The sequence below is a fragment of the Ovis canadensis genome, chromosome 1 (assembly GCF_042477335.2).
Source record: "Ovis canadensis isolate MfBH-ARS-UI-01 breed Bighorn chromosome 1, ARS-UI_OviCan_v2, whole genome shotgun sequence".
NCBI lineage: Eukaryota > Metazoa > Chordata > Mammalia > Artiodactyla > Bovidae > Ovis > Ovis canadensis.
Genome location: NC_091245.1, coordinates 266803413 through 266825547, shown reverse-complemented (window position 1 = coordinate 266825547; position 22135 = coordinate 266803413). Strand labels below are relative to the sequence as shown.

The 22135-nt window shown below is 45.0% G+C and overlaps 1 protein-coding gene across 3 annotated transcripts in view; it reads left to right on the top strand.

Moving 5' to 3' along the window:
• Positions 1–22135, top strand: part of HSF2BP (heat shock transcription factor 2 binding protein) — an 86797-nt gene that overhangs the window by 43366 nt on the left and 21296 nt on the right. For all 3 annotated transcript variants that reach the window (XM_069566372.1, XM_069566361.1, XM_069566355.1), the window contains one exon: positions 9750–9853. In XM_069566372.1, the coding sequence (XP_069422473.1) occupies positions 9750–9853 (104 nt within the window). The remainder of the gene's footprint in view (positions 1–9749; positions 9854–22135) is intronic.

Here is a 22135-nt window from a genome sequence, read left to right as displayed (position 1 = left end):
TCGTCTCTTGCTGTGGCATCTCCGAGTTCTCCCTCCCCACTGGCTCCTTCTCAGCCTGCGTTCTCCCAGCTGTGCTCTGACCACTGTCCATAGGACCCTGGGGTTTGTATTGGCCAGCTCTGCTAGGACCTGGGTGGCTTTGAATTTTCCATGACATGGCGCATCTTCCTGGGATGAAGGGCTGGTTCATGGCACTGTGTTCCTTTTGCTTCTCTTGAAGTCCCCATGGGCCCTGGGGGTCAGTGGCCATATAACAGACTTGACTCTCCCCAGGGCCCCCTCTTTGGTGACAAATGGGACGTTGTTGTGACTTGGCCTCCGTGAGTTCTTTCAATGTTATGTCCTCTCAGGCCATTTAATTTCTCACTAGCTCCAGTTTATCTGCCTTTATTTTTGGAAGACCCTTGTTAAACTCTCCAAGTCTAGAAACTTCTGACGACATCTGGTGGTTGGACACCAGTGGGCCCTGGGGCTTCTCCAGGTGCTCGTGCGGCAGGGTGGCGGGGTTGCTGTTGGCTGTATCGTTTAAGCCTCGGCATCTGTACCTCCAAGGGGATAACCTTTTTGCTACACCAACCAGGACTATGTTCTCTGTTGATAAGTTTTACATCCTCATCAGCCTCTTTGGCGTCTGCACCATGTGGCCACTTGATAGGACTGTGGGCAGCCCCAGGCCAGCCCGAGGCCAGACTCTGTCTGCTGAGGCTGGGGAAGTGAGTTCTGGCAGGTGGTGATGAGCCACTGGGTGGGAGACAGATCCTGCCCACCTCTTCCTCATGCAGCCGGCCCTCAGGGTGTGAAGTGCCTGGAATTTCCCCATCCTCACCAGCATCAGCCCTTACCCTTCCATCTCCAGCCATGGGGCATCAGCCTGGCACGCAGAGTGCCCAGCACAGGCAGAGTCTGGGCTGTTGCGTTCAGGGTTGTGCCCTGGGCTTGGGATTGCTGAGGGCCCCCAGGCGTCGTGCTGGCCCTGGGTCTGTCACGGTGGACAGACCCTCAGAGACTCCTGGTTGTGTCTTGTTTTCCCACTGGAGTCACGTGACACTGGTGCTGGCATTCTCCTTGATGCTCAGTAAGAGCTGGAAAAACTCGTTTTGTGTTTCACATTGGAGATCTGGATTTTAGGAATTAGGGTTACTTCCAGCCTTTTAAACTCTTCCTGGAGTCTTATATACACAACTTTCTTATTACCCAAATTTTATTATGATTTTACCAGCCCTATTGACACAAGCCACAGGAAGCTTTCTGAGCTCTTGTTCTCTTTGCTTCTTAGGGTCAGTGTGGGAGCCAGACCTGCTGAGAGTGTCATTGAATGGGTTGGGTAAAGTCCCCGCTGGGGAGAGGGGGCCACTGGGGGATGAGCAGGAAGATGGAGAAAGGGAAGTCCTGGGGAGTGAGCTGGAGGACAGTGGCAGGGATGGGTTCTCCATAATTCAGCCACTGCTTAGTTCTCCATAAGGTATGCACACCCTCCCCCACCCACCACCGGACCTGGGGTTCAGCTCCATGAAGTAGGTTTACTCTGTAGCAGCATTGGTCACTGACACAGCGTGCTTCACCATGCAGGGGCCCCTGAGCGTACAGCATGTGAGGTCAGGAAGGGCGGCAGCTCCGCAGAGTGGGCTGTAGAGAAATTCCTCTGGGGGTGGGGTGCTTCCTCCCCCTGCTTGCAGTTACTGTTGGTGTATACCCCCAGCTGTGGGCTGCCCAGTTGTTACCAACAGTTTAGTGAGGGAGAAGCCCCACTTGGGACGTCTGTCAGGTCCTGTGGTGCAGAACCAGCTTGTGAGCGCTGCAGGAAGACCCATGCCCGCTGTGTGACCAGACCAGTCCTACTGCATGTTGAGTAGGGGCAGCTCCAAGTGGCTGTGCCAGCCCCGCAGATCGGAGCCTCAGCCAGTGAGGACTCACCATCAGGACCGATGGGCTGACTTTGCCTGCAGACGCCCAGCCTCGAAATGGGAAAGGACTGACCTGGGATAATCAGAATGCAGACTGTACTTCTTGGAAGGTGATTCTGGAGGCTTTTCCATAAAGTGTCTTAAAACAGTAGAGATATTTTAGAACTGAGTTTAGGGCACTGAGCTTTAGTGAGGGAGCTCTGAGCACACATGTCAGGGTGTGTTCAGTGCTTTGTTGTCGTCTTCCGTTCACTGTAAGCTTCTGGACAGCACAGGCTGTGTGTCCTCAAGGCCTGGTACACAGAGGTGCTCAGTGAGTGTTGCTGAATGAGCAAATGAGAGGCAAATACTCACTTTCTGGGTTATGGTCATACTTGTTTATTGTTAGAAGTTATACAGTGTGTTACTGTGCATTCGGGTGGCCTGAAACCTCTTCACTTTGGAGTGGCTTGATGCCAACTGAAAAGAAATCTTCAAACATGATCAGGTTTCTAAATGGTTTTCTAGTCAAAACTTTAGTAATATGGGATGGTGGAAAAGTCATCATTAAGGACATTATAAATAATTTATCATGATGTTGGTTAATAGTTAAATGTTTTGAAGAGGAAGGTATGTTTTAAAGACAAAACTTAAATATATTCAAACTCCTTAATTTAGAGTCATCAGCATTTCCAGATATTAACAAAGGTTAACCAACTTCTGAAAAGTTTATCTCCAACATTTCGGGTCTGGAACTAATATATATTATTTTCTAGGCAGCAGAGCTTTCAGCCATAAAATGTTTACTGTTTGTTGAGTACTACATTTGAGCCTGGTAACCAATGCTGGGTATAACCTCAGTTCTTTTGAAAGGCATTTTTAGGGTTTTAGCCTATCAAGTTTGATCATTCTGTGTATATTAAAGAAACAAGCAGGGCTTCCCTGGTGGCTCAGTGGTAAAGAATTTGCTTGCCCGTTCAGAAGACTTGTGTTCGATCCCTGATCAGGGAAGATCCTGCATACCCCAAAGCAACTAAGCCCGTGCTCCACAGCTGAGCCCGTGAGTGCCCAGGAGCCACCACAGCTGAGCCCGTGAGTGCCCAGGAGCCACCACTGCTGAGCCCGTGAGTGCCCAGGAGCCACCACTGCTGAGCCCGTGAGCTGCAGTTGCTGAGGCCTGTGCGCCCTAAGGCCTGTGCTCTGCAGCAGGAGAGGCCGCCACATTGAGAAGCCTGCACACCGCAACTAGAGAGTAGCCTCCAGTCATAGCGACTAGAGAAGAGTCTATGCAGTAATGAAGACCCATCAGCGCCAAAAATAGATAGACAAACACTTACTAAAAAAGAAACAAGCCTGTATTTGGCTTTCTCAGTAAGAAAAAGGTAAATAACAGTGCACTTTGGGGTAGAAGAGGTGGTCAGTCCCTCACAGAGGACGTGCTGAACTTCATGACCGTGGAGCAAATCCTTGACCTCAGCCCCAGAGCGAATCATAACCATGATGAGATGCCATTTCATTCCATCTCAGTGAAGGCAGCCTGAGTCTAGAATTCTGAGCTTTGGGGAGGACATGAGTCCTGTCTACTCTGTGGGTGGGAGGGAGATGAAACGGTGGGGCTGAACCTGTTAGCTGTATGAGCATGTGTCCGGGACGGATAATCCACTTCTGCATACCTACTCCAGCGAAAGTGCGGCCCATAAACCCCACGACAGCTGTGTAGAAACGTCACAGCACACAGTAGCAAAGTAATGAAACCTCTGTCAGCTAGAGAATAGATAAACAGATTGTGACAGTATGCAGGGACACAGCCGTGAAAATTTATTTGAGACTTACAGACCAACCCAGCCAAACTTCTCATGGTGGTGGGGACCATCAAAGCAGTCAGCTGCTGCTGGTGCAGATGCAGAGAGCAGGATTGGTGGGGTCCACACGTATGTTGTCAAGGTCTGTGGAGATTCACACCTCGCTCCCGCATCAGGTGAGGATAGTGGTCCCACCTCTCCGAAGTCTGAGTTCAGATGGAGTTCACTAAGGGGATTTGCTTTTTTAACCAGGGAGGTGGGTGTCGTTCTTTTTCTGTGGGTTCTGTGTTACATAGTTCAATTCAGTTCAGTCACTCAGTCATGTCTGACTCTTTGCGACCCCATGAACTGCAGCACACCAGGCTTCTCTGTCCATCACCAACTCCTGGAGTCCACCCAAATCCATTTCCATTGAGTTGGTGATGCCGTCCAACCCTCTCTCTTCCTGTCATCCCCTTCTCCTCCTGCCCTCAGATTTTCCCAGCATCAGGGTCTTTTCAAATGAGTCAGCTCTTTGCATCAGGTGGCCAAAGGATTGGAGTTTCAGCTTTGAAATCAGTCCCACCAATGAACACCTAGGACTGATCTCCTTTAGGATGGACTGGTTGGATCTCCTTGCAGTCCAAGGGACTCTCAAGAGTCTTCTCTAACACCACAGTTCAAAAGCATCAATTCTTCGGCGTTCAGCCTTCTTTATTGTCCAATTCTCTCATGCATACATGACCACTAGAAAAGGCATAGCCTTGACTAGACAGACTTTTGTTGGCAAAGTAACATCTCTGCTTTTCAATATGCTATCTAGGTTGGTCATAACTTTCCTTCCAAGGAGTAAGCATTTTTTAATTTCATCGCCACAGTCACCATCTGCAGTGATGCTGGAGCCCAGAAAAATAAAGTCTACCACTGTTTCCCCATCTGTTTGCCATGAAGTGATGGGACCAGATGCCATGATCTTAGTTTTCTGAATGTTGAGCTTTAAGCCAACTTTCTCACTCTCCTTTTTCACTTTCATCAAGAGGCTCTTTAGTTTTCCTTCACTTTCTGCCATAAGGGTGGTATCATCTGCATATCTGAGATATTGATATTTCTCCTGGAAATCTTGATTCCAGGTTGTGCTTCTTCCAGCCCAGCGTTTCTCATGATATACTCTGCAGGTACTTGAGTAAAAATACCTAAAGGAAATCAACACTGAATATTCACTGGAAGGACTGATGCTGAAACTGAAGCTCTGATACTTTGGCTGCCTGATGGGAGGAGCTGACTCATTGGAAAAGACCCTGATGCTGAGAAAGATTGAGGGCAGGGGGAGAAGGGGGCGACAGAGGAAGAGGTGGTTGGATGGCATCATCAACTCAAAGGACATGAGTTTGAGCAAACTCTGGGAGATGGTGAAGGACAGGGAAGCCCAGTGTGCTGCAGACTATGGGGTCACAGAGTCAGACGTGACTGAGCTACTGAACAACAAAATTTTTAGGCTGAGCCTGACTGAAGTGGGGCACCAAGTCAAACCAGCGTGTCACTAATCAGTCACTATGTTCCTCTTTAAAAACCGATCAGCCTCCAACTATGAGTTTCTGTCTGTCATTCAGTCTGACTTCTTTCTCACATAACATATGCAGCCTTTTCTAAGAAGTTTATTGCTCTCTGATCCTTAGAATTATTCGATGGTGCTAATTTGGCTATTTTAGATTTTAGTCAGTTTTGGATGACTGATGTGTCATGCCTTCTGGTTTGTTTTTAAGGCTGGTTTGTTTGGAAATCCTGGGTGTGTGTGTTCTTTGTTGCTTCCAGGTTACAGGTTACCATTTCTTTTACAATGAAGAATAAGGTAGTTCAGTTGCATCACCTTGACTTCTGGTGACTCAGCCTTGGACGGCAGACTGTCTGGAGGGCTCGCGGGCCTCTTCCTGGGACAGCCTGTGTAGCTCAGTGGTGCGGGCCTGCTGCTTCAGCTGGAGAGAGGGCCTTTTCACTGGAGAAGAGTTGCTTTTGTAGTATGCAGGTTTACTCATCCTTTGTCTTAGCTTTACTTTCAGTCCTTTCACTATCAATGGAGGATGTGTCTCAATCTCAAGACTTTGGAGACAAGGAAATTTGTAACCTATCTTCTGCTTAGGTTCATGGCAGAAAACAGAATTTGCCTACTTTTTTTTGTCATTGAAAGAAAAATGACTCCCAGTATTGCAGTACTTTGGGAAACTACATTTCCTTTTAATACTGAAGTACCAGGAGAGTAAGATCGTCGCATCTCTTCATGACAAATAGATGGGGAAACAGTGGAAACAATGACAGACTTTATTTTCTGGGGCTCCAAAATCACTGTGGATAGTGACTGCAGCCATGAAATCAAAAGACACTTGCTCCTTGGAAGAAAAACTATGATAAACCTAGACAGTGTATTAAAAAGCAGAGACATCACTTTACTAATAAAAGTCTGTATAGTCAAAGCTATGGTTTTTCCAGTAGTCATGTATGGATGTGAGAGTTGGACCATAAAGAATGCTGAGCACTGGAGAACTGATGCTTTTGAACTGTGGTGTTGGAAAAGACTCTTGAGAGTCCCTTGGACTGCAAGGAGATCAAACTGGTCAATCTTAAAGGAAATCAACCTTGAATATTCATTGGAAGAACTGAAACTGAAGCTCCAATACTTTGGCCACCTGATGTGAAGAGCTGACTCATTGGAAAAGATTCTGATGCTGGGAAAGATTGAGGGCAGGAGGAGAAGGGGGTGACAGAGGACGAGATGGTTAGATGGTATCATCGACTCAGTGGACGTGAGTTTGAGCAAATTCCAGGAGATAGTGAAGGACAGGGAGGCCTTGTGTCCATGGGGTTGCAAAGAGTCAGACATGACTGAGCAACTGAACACCACCAACCAGAGAAGTGAATTGAAGGGAAAGTCTCTTTTGACCTGATGGTTGGAAATTTGATACATTATTTACAGTACTTTTGGTTGGAGTAGAAAGGTTGGAACAGAAAGCATTTACTTGAGAACCAGTGAGTGGTTCAGGGTTTGTTGTTTACTAAGTGGTGCTGTGACCTGGGAGCGCTCTCTGGTCTTCAGTGAGATGTCCTGACAGTAGCAGGAGGTCAAGTGGTGCTGTGGCAGTTACGTTTGCTCCATTCTAGCTTCTTTGGGATGGAGCTGATGATGACCAAGCGTGAAATTTTAGAGATAGTTGTCAGTTTGTGTTTTTGTCACTTTAAAGTTAAACGCAGTCAGTGGAAGAATTTCAACTAGACGTATTATCTGGGGTTTGCCCCACACTTCAGTCACCACCTAGATATTAACTTAGCCTTTTAAAATCTAGAGAAGAAAGACTGGCTTGTTTTCTTTTTAGGCTTTAAAGCAGGGCTTGGCAAGCTTTCCCCAATGGGCCGGATAGAAAAGTTTTAGGCCCTGTGGGCCATGGGATTGCCATTGCAGTGACTCAGCCGGCTGCTCTAGCCAGAAAGCAATGTAGGAAATACACTGGAGTCTGAGGAGTTCCAGCCGTCTGTGCTGGTGACCTGAACGTTTCTATTCTTGAGATTCTGGATTAGAGAGCTCAGAAAATTCTAAATACTGTGTTGAATCAATCTTCCTCACGAGTACATTATTTGAACATCCCTTAATAACTCATTAAATGAGTTACCAGTGTATAGATTTTGGATATGTGTAAAAGTTGTCAGGAAAACTTGCAAAGATTTGTAATTTTGGCTCATTGTGTGGCTTGTGAGGTGGCAGAAGATGGTAATTTGAGAACTGGGCGCTGCTATTCTGAAGGAGGAGAGGACAGACTGTCTTGCATGCTGCCCTGCTGAGGCTCTCGATTGCATAGAGCTTGTTCAGTTTCCATATGGAACTTTCCGAGTGCTTGTCATGTCCCAGGAACTGTACCAGCCTGTGTATCTATAAAGACCCATCAGCCATGAAGCTTGCTTTCGACAAGCCAAGTTGAGTGGGGAAGCCAGCTATTTTAACAGGAAACTGTAATACACATTTCAATGGCATGCATGTAGGCATATGCCATAATTTATGTAATTAGTCCCTTAATGGGCAGATCGCAATCCCTGATTCTTCTTTTGCCTCAGGCTCCATTAGGTCTTGGCACAGTACTGTCACTGATCTCATCTTGATTTAAAATTTTGATATATTGCTTATTATGGAATTTTTGCAGTAGTTTTAACTTTTAAAAGTTATATTACAATATATTTTAAAAACTTCGATTAGTAAGCTTTTTTGGCACCCCATAAATTTGCATCCAAAACACATGCCTCGCTCTCTTCGCCCGCTGGCCTGTGGGTTAAATGTTCAGTTGTACACACTCCAGACACTTCGGGAGGCAGGCTGTGGGCTCTGATTCCTTTTTTTGAAGAGAACTGATGTTTGTCCTAACTACCTAGTTAATTCCACCTGACTTCTCAACTCTGGCTCCCCAAAGGCAGTCAGCAGCTAGATCTGTGCCTCCATCTGTGGTTTTCTTCCTATTCTCCACCGGGCTCCTTACTGTCTGCCTTGTGCAGTGGGCGGTTCAGAGCTGGCTGCAGCCTGGGCAGAATCTGTACTTGAGCCTTAGTGTTCCCCTTGTCCTGGAACCTGCCTTTCTGGGCTTCCTCTTTCCCAGCTTTGTTCTGTTTGCTGTCATTTCTTTAGCTTTCTTTTCTATTTAGTATTTTTCCTTTCCCATGTGTCAGTTACCCTTGAGTTTTACAGTTTGATTATTAAAGTTTTCTTTCTTCTATGTTTTGCTTGGTTCTCTTTTGAGCTGCCTTTGTTGTTTATAATCCCCAGTAACTCCTTGATCTCATTTTAAATTTCTTTTTGAATTATTTAAACCTATTAAACACAGCTATTTTCTATTTGGCAATTGATACTTGTAGTATCTGAGAATTTTTTTTTTTAATTATGGCTGTCACTGGTTCTTTGTACTGTTACTTTAAGGACTTATTATTGTTCACGTGTTTTGTGACTTTTATTAGGAACTTACAGTTGTTACACTGTGTTTGTGGGAATTCTTTGGTGACCCAGTCGAGGGCCCTTTTCTTTAAGAGGCTGAAACAGCTCCTCTCCCAGGTCTACTTTCTTATCAACCTGTGGATTTTCAGGCCACACAGAAAGTGTGCATTCAAGCCAAACTTGGCAGCTTACATTCTTCTGGCTTCATGAAGGGGCCTATGCTCTGAAGCCCTGTCTCATGTTGGTCAGAGGCTCTTCTTTCTGTCCCTCTGCACAAAGGCGCTGACACTGATGCCCCATGTCTCTGGAATCAGCTGTCTTTAGGCCTTACCTTCCTGAATTTGAGCTCTCACTCAGTTCCTGGTAAGAGATGGTCTCCCATCATTTCTTGCAAGCCCATTCATTTTTCAAGAGTTTGCAAAATATTTGTATAGCCTTTTCTGTTACTTTGCAATATGAAGTTTTGGGGTTCTCTCTATTCTGCAATATTGTCAGAAGTCAACTCTATAGCTTTTCAGTTTTTATCTGACTCTGTATTACTAGCTGTGGTCCTTTCCCAAGACCACTTGTAAAACCCTGTTTAACTCCAGGTCAGTAGGATTGTTGGTTGTTAGCGATGGTTGGATTGTGGTTTTCTGCATCCTTATATGGTAGATTAAACAGGGTTGAATGGCCTGACCTGGCCACCCAGACTTCATGGGTAACATTAATTGAAAGGTAGGATTAAATTTTAAACAGTGAATTGAACCTTTAGAGTAGAGTATACTTATGAATTGAGGGCTGCCTGTATGTAAATGCAGTATTGGTAATAAAAGGTTAATAAAAGGTAAATAAGGCTTTGAGGTTTCCTGTGCCCTCATTTGTGTCACTTAATTATGTAAGTTCATAAAAGGTGGGATTACATGGCATTATTGTTCCCCCCTTTCAGGAAGCCTCACAGAGACAAGTATTATTTCGCATGCCTTCTACTTACTATGCCTGTCTTCCAGATTGAAGCATTGGATATCTCAAGTGTAGGGGCTCCCCTAAATGTGTTAGGGTCCTGTGAACCAGGAGATTCATTTAGGGTGAAACTGTGGTGGGGGGGCCAGCATTTCAACGCCATTCTCTTTTACGTTTCAGGTTAATGCTGATGTCCCTGTACAACGTGAGCATCAATCTGAAAGGCTTGAAGTACATTAGTGAGAGCCCAGGATTCATCCCTTTGCTGTGGTGGCTTCTGAGTGGTAAGGAGGGGTCCACCTGTAGGTTCCTCGTGCAGCTGGTGTACCTGTCCCTCTGTGGCTGGAGGGAGTGGTAAAGTATTAGACGTGAGAGTGGATTATCCCAAGGTGTTACCAGTTTTTTAAGAAACAGATTTTAGATTACAGAAATCTCCCTGGTGTGCTCAGTTATTTCTAGTTCTGTTTCTGAAGTATTGCTTTCAATTTAGTTGTGATTCTGTGATACAGAGAAAAATTACCTAATAAAACAGCTAGTAAGTGGCAGTAACCTGTTGCTTTCTTTGTGAAGGATACAGCACCATGTGTGTTGTCTGTGGCTCTGAACACCAGGTATAGAGAAATCCCGTCATGAAGCAGTGGTGCGGGGGTAAAGTCTGAGAGACTGCAGTGCTGGAGGTCCATGTACACACACACACACACCCCTATATATACACGTATGTATATACACATGCATATCAATATATATATACACATGTATATATACACACATACATATCAATATGTATGTGTGTATATATAATGTTTTTTATTTTCTTCGGAATAAAAAATTTATTTACTCTTTCTCCTCTTCTCCCTTACCTCCAATTGAACCTAAAATTTTGCCCCCATCTGTTCAGCATAATTTTTAATATATTTTTAGTAGAAACATACTTCATTCAAGTGTTCAAAATAGTTAACTTCCCTTTTTTTTTGTAATTCAGATCAGTCTCTAGTTTTGAGCTTCAGTTGGTAGTAAATGCTTATTTTTTGGTAACACTTTTTGAGGTATAATTGACATGCAATAGACTATACCTGTTTAAGGCAAACGGTAAGTTTTGACGTAAGTTATACATGGTGAAAGCATCATCACAATCAAGGTAACGAGCATCACTGTCACTCCTGAAAGGTACCCTTGCCCCTTGCAGCTCTCTTTCTCACCCCTGTGTTCCTCTTCCTAGAAAATCACTCACTTTCTCTCTGTGTTACAGGTTAGTTTTAATTTCTCCAGGTTTATATAAATGGAACCATGCATTTTGCGTTCTTTTTTGCCTCTTTTTCACTCAGCATAATTATTTTGAGAAATCCATCTATATTTTGTGTATTAGTAGTTGATTCCTTTTTATTGCTACATAGTAAGTATCCTGTTATGTGGATAAAGTGCAGTTGCTTTCTTTATTCAGCTGTGGGCTGTCCCCAGGTTGAGCTTATTATGAGCAAAGCTGCCGTGAGCACCTTGCATGTCTCTGCGTGGACATAGGCTTCCATTTCTCCCGGGCACATACCTAGAAGGACAGCGTCTGGCCTGTGTAGTAGGTGCACGCCCGTTTTAATGAAGTCGCCCAGCTGTCACTGCGCAGCGGCGGCGGCGCTGTTCTGCACACGCTCCCCCCGCCCCTCCCCTTCCCCAGCAGAGGGCTAGCGCTGGCTGTGCGTCTTTGTCAGTGCTCTCTGTGCTCGTTCTGCTTAACTGTAGATGTTTTGGGGGTGGGGAAGTGGTGGGTGACAGACCTCACTCAGTCTCAGTTAAGTCGCTCAGTCGTGTCTGACTATTTGCCACCCCATGGACTGCAGCACGCCAGGCTTCCCTGTCCATCACCAACTCCCAGAGCTTGCTCAACTCATGTCCATCGAGTTGGTGATGCCATCTAACCATCATCCTCTGTTGTTCCCTTCTCCTCCTGCCTTCAGTCTTCCCCAGCATCAGGGTCTTTTCCAAGGAGTCAGTTCTTCGCATCAGGTGGCCAAAATATTAGAGTTTCAGCTTCAGTATCAGTCCTTCCAATGAATATTCAGGACTGATTTTCTTTAGGATGGACTGATTTGATCTCCTTGCAGTCCAAGGGACTCTCAAGAGTCTTCTCCAACACCGCAGTTCAAAAGCATCAATTCTTCAGCACTCAGCCTTCTTTATTGTTCACCTCTCACATCCATATGTGACTACTGAAAAAAACCATAGCTTTGACTAGACAGACCTTTGTTGGCAAAGTAATGTCTCTGCTTTTTAATATGCTGACTAGGTTGGTCATAGCTTTTCTTCCAAGGAGCAAGCGTCTTTTAATTTCATGACTGTAGATCACTACATTTATGTTATTACTAATTTGTATTTAGTTATTACTAATTTGCATTTATGTTATGACTAATGATGTTGAGCATCTCTTCCTGTGTTTATTTGCCCATCCTGATATCTTCTCTGATTAAATGTCTGTTCACACTTTTGCCCATTAAAAGAAAATCAGGTTGTTTCAATTGAGCACTGAGATTCTTTGCATATTCTGCATACAAATCCTTTGTCACATATCTAGTTTGCAGATAATTTCTCCCAGTCTGTTGCTTGCCTTTTCATGCTCTTAATAGCGTCTTTAAAGAACAGAAGTTATTAATTTTGGTGATGTTTAATTTATTGTTCTTTTTCTTCTATGAATCATGCTCTTGGTATAGAAATTTTTGCCTAACTGAAGGTCACATGGATTTTTAAAATGTTTTCTTCCATCTTTTTGCATTTTTCCATTTCACATTTAGGTCTGTGATAAATTTGAATTAATATGTATTGAGAGCTAGGACTCCAAGTTGTGTGTGTATTTTGCATGAAGCCACCACCTAGCTGATCTGTCTCCATTTGTCTGGAAGATTTTCCCTGCTCAGCAGGGCTGTGTTTGGACCTTTGCTGAAAATCTGATGACCTTCTATGAGAGGGTGTAGTTTCGGGCTCTATTATTCTGTTTTGTGGACCCATTTTTGTATCATGATGCCAATACCATACTTTAGAAGAAATCTGTAAGTCAGGTAATGTAACTCAGGTAATGTAACTCCTCCAACTTTCTTCTTATTTGTCAAAGTTGTCTTGACTGTTTCTAAAGTCCTTTGCATTTCCATACAAGTTTGAGGATCAGCTTGTCACTTTCTAAAAAAAAAAAAAAAATCTTGTTGGTATTTTTGTTAGGATTGTGTTGAATTGACAGCTCATCTTGGGGAGACTTGACATTTTAGCAATACCGAGTCTTGCAATCAGTGAAATAGTGTATACACATCCATCTATTTAGATACCTCTGGGAGAGTAGAGGATCTGACCTTTTTTCTGGCTGTATGTGCTGTGAGCACCATGAGGACGAAAGGAAGGGTGGGCTTGTTGACGCTCATGTGGGACGGGTCAGGCTTCCCTCTAGGGGGCACTCTGGCAGGGCTACTCCCCCTGTGAAAGATGTGGCTTCCCTGAGCGTGCAGCCCTTGGTGTGTGGCTGGCCCTGCGGAGCTGAGTCTCGCTGGACCGTGCTGACCCCCTGGATGTGGCTGTTGCTGTGGAGGAGCGCTGTTCTTGGTCTTGGACACCAGTGACTGTGTCTCCTACCAGCGTCTGGTAGACTGCAGTGTGCTGCTTCGTAAACTGCCAGTCAGGTGAAGCCCCACACCTTCCAGAGCTGGAAGGAGGTGGCCGGGGGAGGGGGCCATGTTTATAGTGCAGGATGACTCGCCCACGAGGACTAGAAACCTCACCAAACAGCTTCTTTTCTCTTGAGAATATGAACCAAGGAACCCATAGACTCAGAGGTTGGCCTTGGACTTGGAGGGGAAGGGGTGTCACTGTTGAGGCTGGTTAGTGTGGGCCACATGCAGGCAGAGGGTCCCAGCTGGAGGTGGGGTGGGAAAAGGGCAAGGATAATTAGATAAGTTCCTTGTGCCCTTTGAGTGCCAGTCACTGCTTAAGTGCTTTATGTGTGTTCACAGATCTAGTTCTCTCAGTACTCTTATTAGGTAAATATGATCATTTATGTTTTGTATATAGGGAAAGTGAAGCATGCAGGGGTGAAGTGACTTCCTCAAGGTCATACCTGGGTGGGAGTCTGGGCAGCTGAGCTCCAGGCCCTGTCTCTCAGCCACTCTGCTGACCTCTGCCCTGCAGGAAGTACCTCTAAGATGGACATTAGTTCCAAGTGACCTGTCACCTTCCCTTGTCTCCAGATTTGGCGTGGCTCAGCCTGAGAGATGATGTCCCAAAACCACAAACCCTCTCTATTTAAGCTCGCTTGCAGCCAGTGATCTTCCAGCACCTTCTGCCAATTGTTCTATAGAAAGAAGGTCTTTTCTACCTGTGGTGCACCAGAAATGTTCCAGGGCCAAGTGAAGGTCCTTCTGAGTTTTGTTTTCATTTAGGCTACTCTAAGAGGTAGCAATATTGCATAGGAACCTGGAATGTCAGGTCCATGAATCAAGGCAAATTGGAAGTGGTCAACAAGAGATGGCAAGAGTGAACGTTGACATTCTAGGAATCAGCGAATTAAAATGGACTGGAATGGGTAAATTTAACTCAGATGACCATTATATCTACTACTGTGGGCAGGAATCCTTTAGAAGAAATGGAGTAGCCATCATGGTCAACAAAAGAGTCCGAAATGCAGTAATTGGACGCAATCTCAAAAACGACAGAATGTTTCCAAGGCAAACCATTCAGTATCACAGTAATCCAAGGCTATGCCCCAACCAGTAAGGCTGAAGAAGCTGAAGTTGAGCGGTTCTATGAAGACCTACAAGACCTTTTAGAACTAACACCCAAAAAAGATGTCCTTTTCATTATAGGGGACTGGAATGCAAAAGTAAGAAGTCAAGAAACACCTGGAGTAACAGGCAAATTTGGCCTTGGAATGCGGAATGAAGCAGGGCAAAGACTAATAGAGTTTTGCCAAGAACATGCACTGGTCATAGCAAACACCCTCTTCCAACAAAGAGAAGACTCTACACATGGACATCACCAGATGGTCAACACCGAAATCAGATTGATTATATTGTTTGCAGCCAAAGATGGAGAAGCTCTATACAGTCAGCAAAAACAAGACCAGGAGCTGACTGTGGCTCAGATCATGAACTCCTTATTACCAAATTCAGACTTAAATTGAAGAAAGTAGGGAAAACTGCTAGACCATTCAGGTATGACCTAAATCAAATCCCTTATGATTATACAGTGGAAGTGAGAAATAGATTTAAGGGCCTAGATCTGGTAGATAGAGTGCCTGATGAACTATGGAATGAGGTTTGTGACATTGTATAGGAGACAGGGATCAAGACCATCCCCATGGAAAAGAAAGGCAAAAAAGCAAAATGGCTGTCTGGGGAGGCCTTACAAATAGCTATGAAAAGAAGAGAAGCAAAAAACAAAGGAGGAAAGGAAAGATATAAGCATCTGAATGCAGAGTTCCAAAGAATAGCAAGAAGAGATAAGAAAGCCTTCCTCAGCAATCAATGCAAAGAAATAGAGGAAAAGAACAGAATGGGAAAGACTAGAGATCTCTTCAAGAAAATTAGAGATACCAAGGGAACATTTCATGCAAATATGGGCTTGATAAAGGACAGAGATGGTCTGGACCTAACAGAAGCAGAAGATGTTAAGAAGAGGTGGCAAGAATACCTGGAAGAACTATACAAAAAAGATCTTCACGACCCAGATAGTCATGATGATGTGATCAGTCATCTAGAGCCAGACATCCTGGAATGTGAAGTCAAGTGGGCCTTAGAAAGCATCACTATGAACAAAGCTAGTGGAGGTGATGGAATTCCAGTTGAGCTATTTCAAATCCTGAAAGATGATGCTGTGAAAGTGCTGCACTCAATATGCCAGCAAATTTGGAAAACTCAGCAGTGGCCACAGGACTGGAAAAGGTCAGTTTTCATTCCAATCCCAAAGAAAGGCAATGCCAAAGAGTGTTCAAACTACTGCACAATTGCACTCATCTCACATGTTAGTAAAGTAATGCTCAAAATTCTCCAATCCAGGCTTCAGTAATGCATGAACTGTGAACTTCCAGATGTTCAAGCTGGTTTTAGAAAAGGCAGAGGAACCAGAGATCAAATTGCCAACATCCGCTGGATCATGGAAAAAGCAAGAGAGTTCCAGAAAAACATCTATTTCTGCTTTATTGAGTATGCCAAAGCCTTTGACTGTATGGATGACAATAAACTGTGGAAAATTCTCAAAGAGGTGGAAATACCAGACCATCTGACCTGCCTCTTGAGAAATCTGTATGCAGGTCAGGAAGCAACAGTTAGAACTGGACATAGAACAACAGACTGGTTCCAAATAGGAAAAAGGAGCACGTCAAGGCTGTATATTGTCACCCTGCTTATTTAACTTATATGCAGAGTGCATCATGAGAAACGCTGAACTGGAAGAAACACAAGCTGGAATCAAGATTGTTGGGAGAAATATCAATAACCTCAGATATGAAGATGACACCACCCTTATGGCAGAAAGTGAAGAGAAACTAAAAAGCCTCTTGATGAAAGTGAAAGAGGAGAGCGAAAAGTTGGCTTGAAGCTCAACATTCAGAAAATGAAGATCATGGCATCTGGTCCCATCACTTCATGGGAAACAGATAGGGAAACAGTGGAAACAGTATCAGACTTTATTTTGGGGGGCTCCAAAATCACTGCAGATGGTGATTGCAGTCATGAAATTAAAAGATGCTTACTCCTTGGAAGAAAAGTTATGAGCAACCTAGATAGCATATTCAAAAGCAGAGACATTGCTTGCCGATGTCTCAGTCTGTCTCAGTCAAGGCTGTGGTTTTTCCTGTGGTCATGTATGGATGTGAGGGTTGGACTGTGAAGAAAGCTGAGTGCCGAAGAATTGATGTTTTTGATCTGTGGTGTTGGAGAAGACTCTTGAGAGTCCATTGGACTGCAAGAAGATCCAACCAGTCCATTATGAAGGAGATCAGCCCTGGGATTTCTTTGGAAGGAATGATGCAAAGGCTGAAACTCCAGTACTTTGGCCACCTCGTGCGAAGAGTTGGCTCATTGGAAAAGACTCTGATGCTGGGAGGGATTGGGGGCAGGAGGAGAAGGGGACGACAGAGGATGAGATGGCTGGATGGCATCACTGACTCAATGGACATGAGTCTGAGTGAACTCCAGGAGTTGGTGATGGACAGGGAGGCCTGGCGTGCTGCGATTCATGGGGTCGCAAAGAGTCGGACACGACTGAGCGACTGAAGTGAAAGAGGTAGCCAACAACCCAACAGTGTCTGTCAGTTCCAGACACTCACCAGAGGTGGCGTTCTTTGACCAGGGTGGCTTGTTCCTGCTTGAACTGCGGGTCCCATGCAGTGGGGGGTGGGGCGAAGATGCCTTAATGTCTCTTGTCTCCGCTGGCAAGGTTCCTTGTTCATGATAACAGTAATGGTACTTTTGACACAGTGAGTACAGCCCAAGCCTAATCAGTCTTCTGAAAGGTCATCTTCTTGATGTCCTTAGAGGTATTTGTTACCGCAGGCAGATTGAAAACAAGGTCTGTCAAGCCCAGGATGTTTGTCCCCTGAATTATGTTGAAAATTGCTTCAACTTAAAAGTTGAAATTTGTTACAGAATTTGGTGTGTATTTTAGGAAGATGAATATATATTTTATTACAGAATGAGAAAACAGAAATATCGTCTGAGAAGCAGTATGTCCTCAGTGTTGGTTGTAGTGGTGTGGCTGTTTTCATAACTCTAGACTGTCATAACTGCTCAGGACTAAGAATTTTAAAACTGTCTTTTTCTGCCCCTTTGCTTTTAGGTAGATCTGCTGTATGATATTGTACTAGAAAATAAGAATCTCTCCTAATTTGTAAAAGAAAAAGATTTAATTATTTCTTCCAGTAAATAGTTCCTACATTTATCAGTTTTCATGTTAGAAAATTTGATATGTTTTAAGGAACATGGATTTTAGGATTCCTTAAACCTGGGGGAAATGACAGCTCTTCTACTTGGGAACTTACCTTTTAGGATCTCCCTTTTCTGATCTGCCTCAAGGGTCTCAGTGTGTATTAAAACACAGTAGTGCCCGAGCCAACACCTGATACAGTAGGTATTTAAATAGGTGTTAAATAGGTATTTCCCTTTTTACTTTTAATCTAAATCTTTTATGCCGTGGTGAAAGCACACTGCCTTTCGGTTTGTTTGACCTAAAGGTAGCAAGTTGCTTTCAAGTTTCCGGACTTCTTTGATCCAGGGTACAAGACAGTTGCTATTTATCATCCCTGACTAAATAATCTCATTTCCTTTAACCTTTGCTGGGTTGCACTTTCCTTCCCTTTATTCAGCTATGTGGCTGGCTTTTTCCCAGGCTTTCTGCAGATTCTTCACATTCCTCTTAAGCCGCAGAGCTGGCTCGGACTCTAGCACTTAGCTGATGGGCCAGAGCGAGTGGGGTTGATGAGCGTAGGATCTGTAACCGTTAATGTGCACTGGCGTGAAGGCCTCACTTTTAGCTTTCCATGCTGCTTTTTTCTGCTCTTCTTGACAGTGTTGAATAAGCATGTAGGACTCCTGTCCTGCACATATTTGGTTTATCTAAGTGATAGTAAACATTGATAGTTCTGCCCAGTTTGTATCTTTAGTCCAGACTCTCTCCCTGACGCCAGGCTCACTTATCTAACTGTTTATTTGACATCTCCACTCAGCTAACTAAGTTCCCAACCTTTCCCCACCAACCTCTACCATGGCCTTCCGGCTTCAGTTGATGACTGTTTCTAGTTTCTCCAGCCTGTAAAGACGTGGAGTAGTTTTTGTCTCCTTTTTCTCTGACACCCACGTGCAATCTGTTAGGAAATCCTGATGGCCCTACTTTCAGAATACATCCATAGTCTGACCACAGTCCACCACTTCCACGTGGTTTTGAGCCTCCACTGTCTTTTGTTTAGAGGCCTTCAGTCACCTCCCGCAGATCTCCCCATAGTCCATCCTCGCAGGCCATGGATTAGGAGGCAGGGGGGTGATGGAATAGGTCCTGGACAACTCTCCTCACTGAAAACAGTCAAAATGTTGGGTGAGGTGTTAAAACAAAACAAAAACATTTTAAACTCCTCCTCTGAGCTAGAAAAATAGTAATTATACCCAGAGCACAAAAGCTGAATGAAAGCTGATGGTGGAGAGGCTACTGGGGACCCAAGCTAACTCTGAGGGCATCTATCCAGATGACCTTTAGTTCCTGTGTCCTCCCGGGGCCTGGGGACAGGAAGCAGAGCCCATTCCCACCGTCAGTGAGGAGCCTGGCGGGGCTCCCAGAGGTACTCATGAGAAGGGATTCACAAACCCACGATCAGGGGGGTTTTATCCCACTCCACTCCATGCTTGATAGCTAGAAAAGCACAAACACCCAGTAAGGATGTGAATGGTTTGAAAAGCACAGTCAGTCTGCCCCCTCCCCCGCCCCAAATGCGTAGAAGATTCCAGCTGTTGGCTTGTTTCAGACACATGTGGGAAATTTATGAAAGTGATCATTTTCTGGGTTTTGAAGCAGATCTCAATTTCATATGATCAGAACCGTATGGAATATCTTCTTGGACCGTAGTTCAGTGAAGCTCATGGCATGCTCGGGCTAGGAGCACTAGCCTTGACTCAGTTTCTGTAGGGCTGTTGCTTGGGTCTGCTCAGCATGTTCTTCCTGCCTTCTTCCCTGGAGCGGGCCTTTTACCTGGACCCCTGGTTAGTGTCAGTTGGTAAAGAATCTGCCTGCAATGCAGGAGACCCTGGTTCAGTTCCTGGGTTGGGAAGATCTGCTGGAGAAGGGATAGGCTACCCACTCCAGTATTCTTGGACTTCTCTTGTGGCTCAGCTGGTAAAGAATCTGCCTGCAATGTGGGAGACCTGGGTTCAATCCCTGGGTTGGGAAGATCCCCTGGAGAAGGGAAGGGCTACCCACTCCAGTATTCTGGCCTGGAAAATTCCATGGGGTTGCAAAGAGTTGGACCTGACTGGGTGACTTTTACTCTCACTTTCTGGTTAGTGTAGGGCCTAGCAGTGCCTCAGTGATGATTGTAGTGATGGGCATACGACCTGAACCAGACCAGAGTCATCTGCTAGGTATGGTCTAGCTGAAGCTGCTGAAAAAGAGTATTTTTCCCAGTCTGGGCCCTGGATCTATGAGGTGTGACCAGGGCTGCCCTGTGGCTACCTGCCTGGCCGCCTAGGGCAGTATATCTGTGCTGTTGGTCGTGGCAGCCAGCTCAGAGTGCTGACACAGGGATGCAGAAAGGAGTCCTCCAGTTTGCAGTCAACTTCACTCTGCCCTTCCCAAGGCTTGGCTCTTTACCTTGTTCTCAAATTTTGAGTTACTCCAACATCTTCTTTGAGGAGCATCTCTTGTTTTCTGGAGTTAGTATAAGCATCGTTTTCCCTTCAGTGAGAGCAGTGTACCTTTGTTCTGCCTGTCTCCTCACTGTGGTTTCATGTTCTCCTTTTCTGAGCACCAGCCACCTTCTGATATTCTTTGTAGTCCCCTGGTTGGTCTGCTTGTTGTTGACTGTCTGCCACACGGGAATGAGAGCTCTAAGAGGTCAGCAGTCCTGTTTGGCTCACTGATAACCCCAGGCACCTGTAATCCACAGGACGTGCTCAAAGATACATCTCCAGCCAATGAAGGAGGCCTTTCAGCTAGCATGCAGTGGTCCATCTTCTCACAAAGATGCAAAGCTATGTCTGTAATTTGGTTATATCACAGAGAATACTTGGCATTTGGGAATATATATTTGGGTTATATGCACAGAGAAAGGCTGAGAGTTTGGGTGCTGGTGAAAGTTAAGTTACATATTTTCAACATTCCTATCAGCCCAATAGATGGCCTTGCAAGAGTCATGATCCTAGTAAGCTACATCTTTATTACATGAACTGTGATGATAACATGTGATCAAAAAGCAAAATATTTAAGGTCTTTATTTACAAATATTTTCTATATAAATGCTTTATTATGTTGGTTAAATATTTCTCCTAATGCTTTGCATTAACACAGTGTTTAAACTGTTAGTGTGGTGGATGTGGTATTTATCTTAAAAAAAAAAAAGCAGTAAAAATCTCTCAAACATTATTGACTTGACACTTGGCCTTCAGAAGGTCCAATAGGACGAATAAGTCAACCTTCCCACAGGAGATCAGGGAGTCCGTTCTCTTTGATTAATCAGACCTTACACAACGATTTTAATAGGAAACATAGTTTAAATGTTTGATTTTCAGTTGTTGATGGAATTGAGTGATCAGATGACTACTTTATATCTTGAAGGATGTCAGAAAACATTTGGCTTACCTGGGTCAAATCCAACAAGCTGCGAACAGTTGAAAATTACTGTAGTCTGTGATCAAAGTGTAAGTATAATTAATTCATGATCACAATTTAGACAGGGGAGATAGTTGATATAGAAAGATTAGCTTTGGGGACTTTCCTGGTGGCTCAGTGGTCAAGAATCCACCTGCCAATGCAGGAGATGTGGATTCGATCCCTGATCTGGGAAGATCCCACATGCCACGAAGCAGCTAATCCCATGCACTGCATTTGAACCTGTGCTCTAAGACCCCAGCAGCTGCAGCTACGGAAGCTGCATGCCCTAGAGCCCATGCGGTGCGACACGAGAAGCCACTGCAGTGAGAAGCCTGCACAGCACAGCTAGAGAAGAGCCCTCTGCTTGCCGAAATCAGGGAAGGCCTGTGCAGCAACAGAGACCAGCACGCCAAAACTAAACAAATAAAATTATGTATATATATGTGTGTGTGAGTTTGGTGTGGGGTATGCTCAGTTTGAAGTAACAGTAAAACTACAGTCTGAAGGAACCTATTCAAGAGGTCATTGGAGATGAAAAACTTGGGGCTCACGTAATGGGCCAGAGGCATAGGTGTGGGAGTCGTTCTTAGAGGAGTGATGAAGCAGAGGCCTGGGGTGTGGAGACTGTCACATAGCAGAGCTGGCTCTCCGGGCTGGGGGAAGGCCTGAGAACCGGGAGCCACCATGACTGCAACTCAGGGGCAGCGTGGAAGGCACGGCTCCTCAGCTGGCTAGCCTGGGGAGGTGCCCGCAGAGCTCTGGTTCTGCTGCATGAGGGACACAGGATTCTTCAGAGCCATTCTTCCAGCTGGGTCAGGTCACAGCCCTCGAAGATGGTCACCCCTGGTTTATAGGACATGCGACTGTGCTCCCCACAATGCTGAGGCGGCTCAGTTGCTGAGCTGCAGCTGCTGAGTTAGGAGCCACCTGCCTCTCTCTCGTGATGATTCTGGTCATGTCTTTGCATGCTGGACACTGTGCACGACTTAGGCAGCACCTTAGGTCGTGTCCCTTCCATGGACCATGTGACGTTGGGAAAGAGATCTAAACTCCAGCAGGGGCTTTTGTGGGGAAGAAAAGAACTCCAGATGTTCAAGCTGGATTTAGAAAAGACAGAGAAACCAGAGATCAAATTGCCAACATCCGTTGGATCATAGAAGAAGCAGGAGAATTCCAGAAAAACGTCTACTTTTGCTTTATTGACTACGCCAAAGCCTTTGACCGTGTGGATCACAGCAAACTGGAAA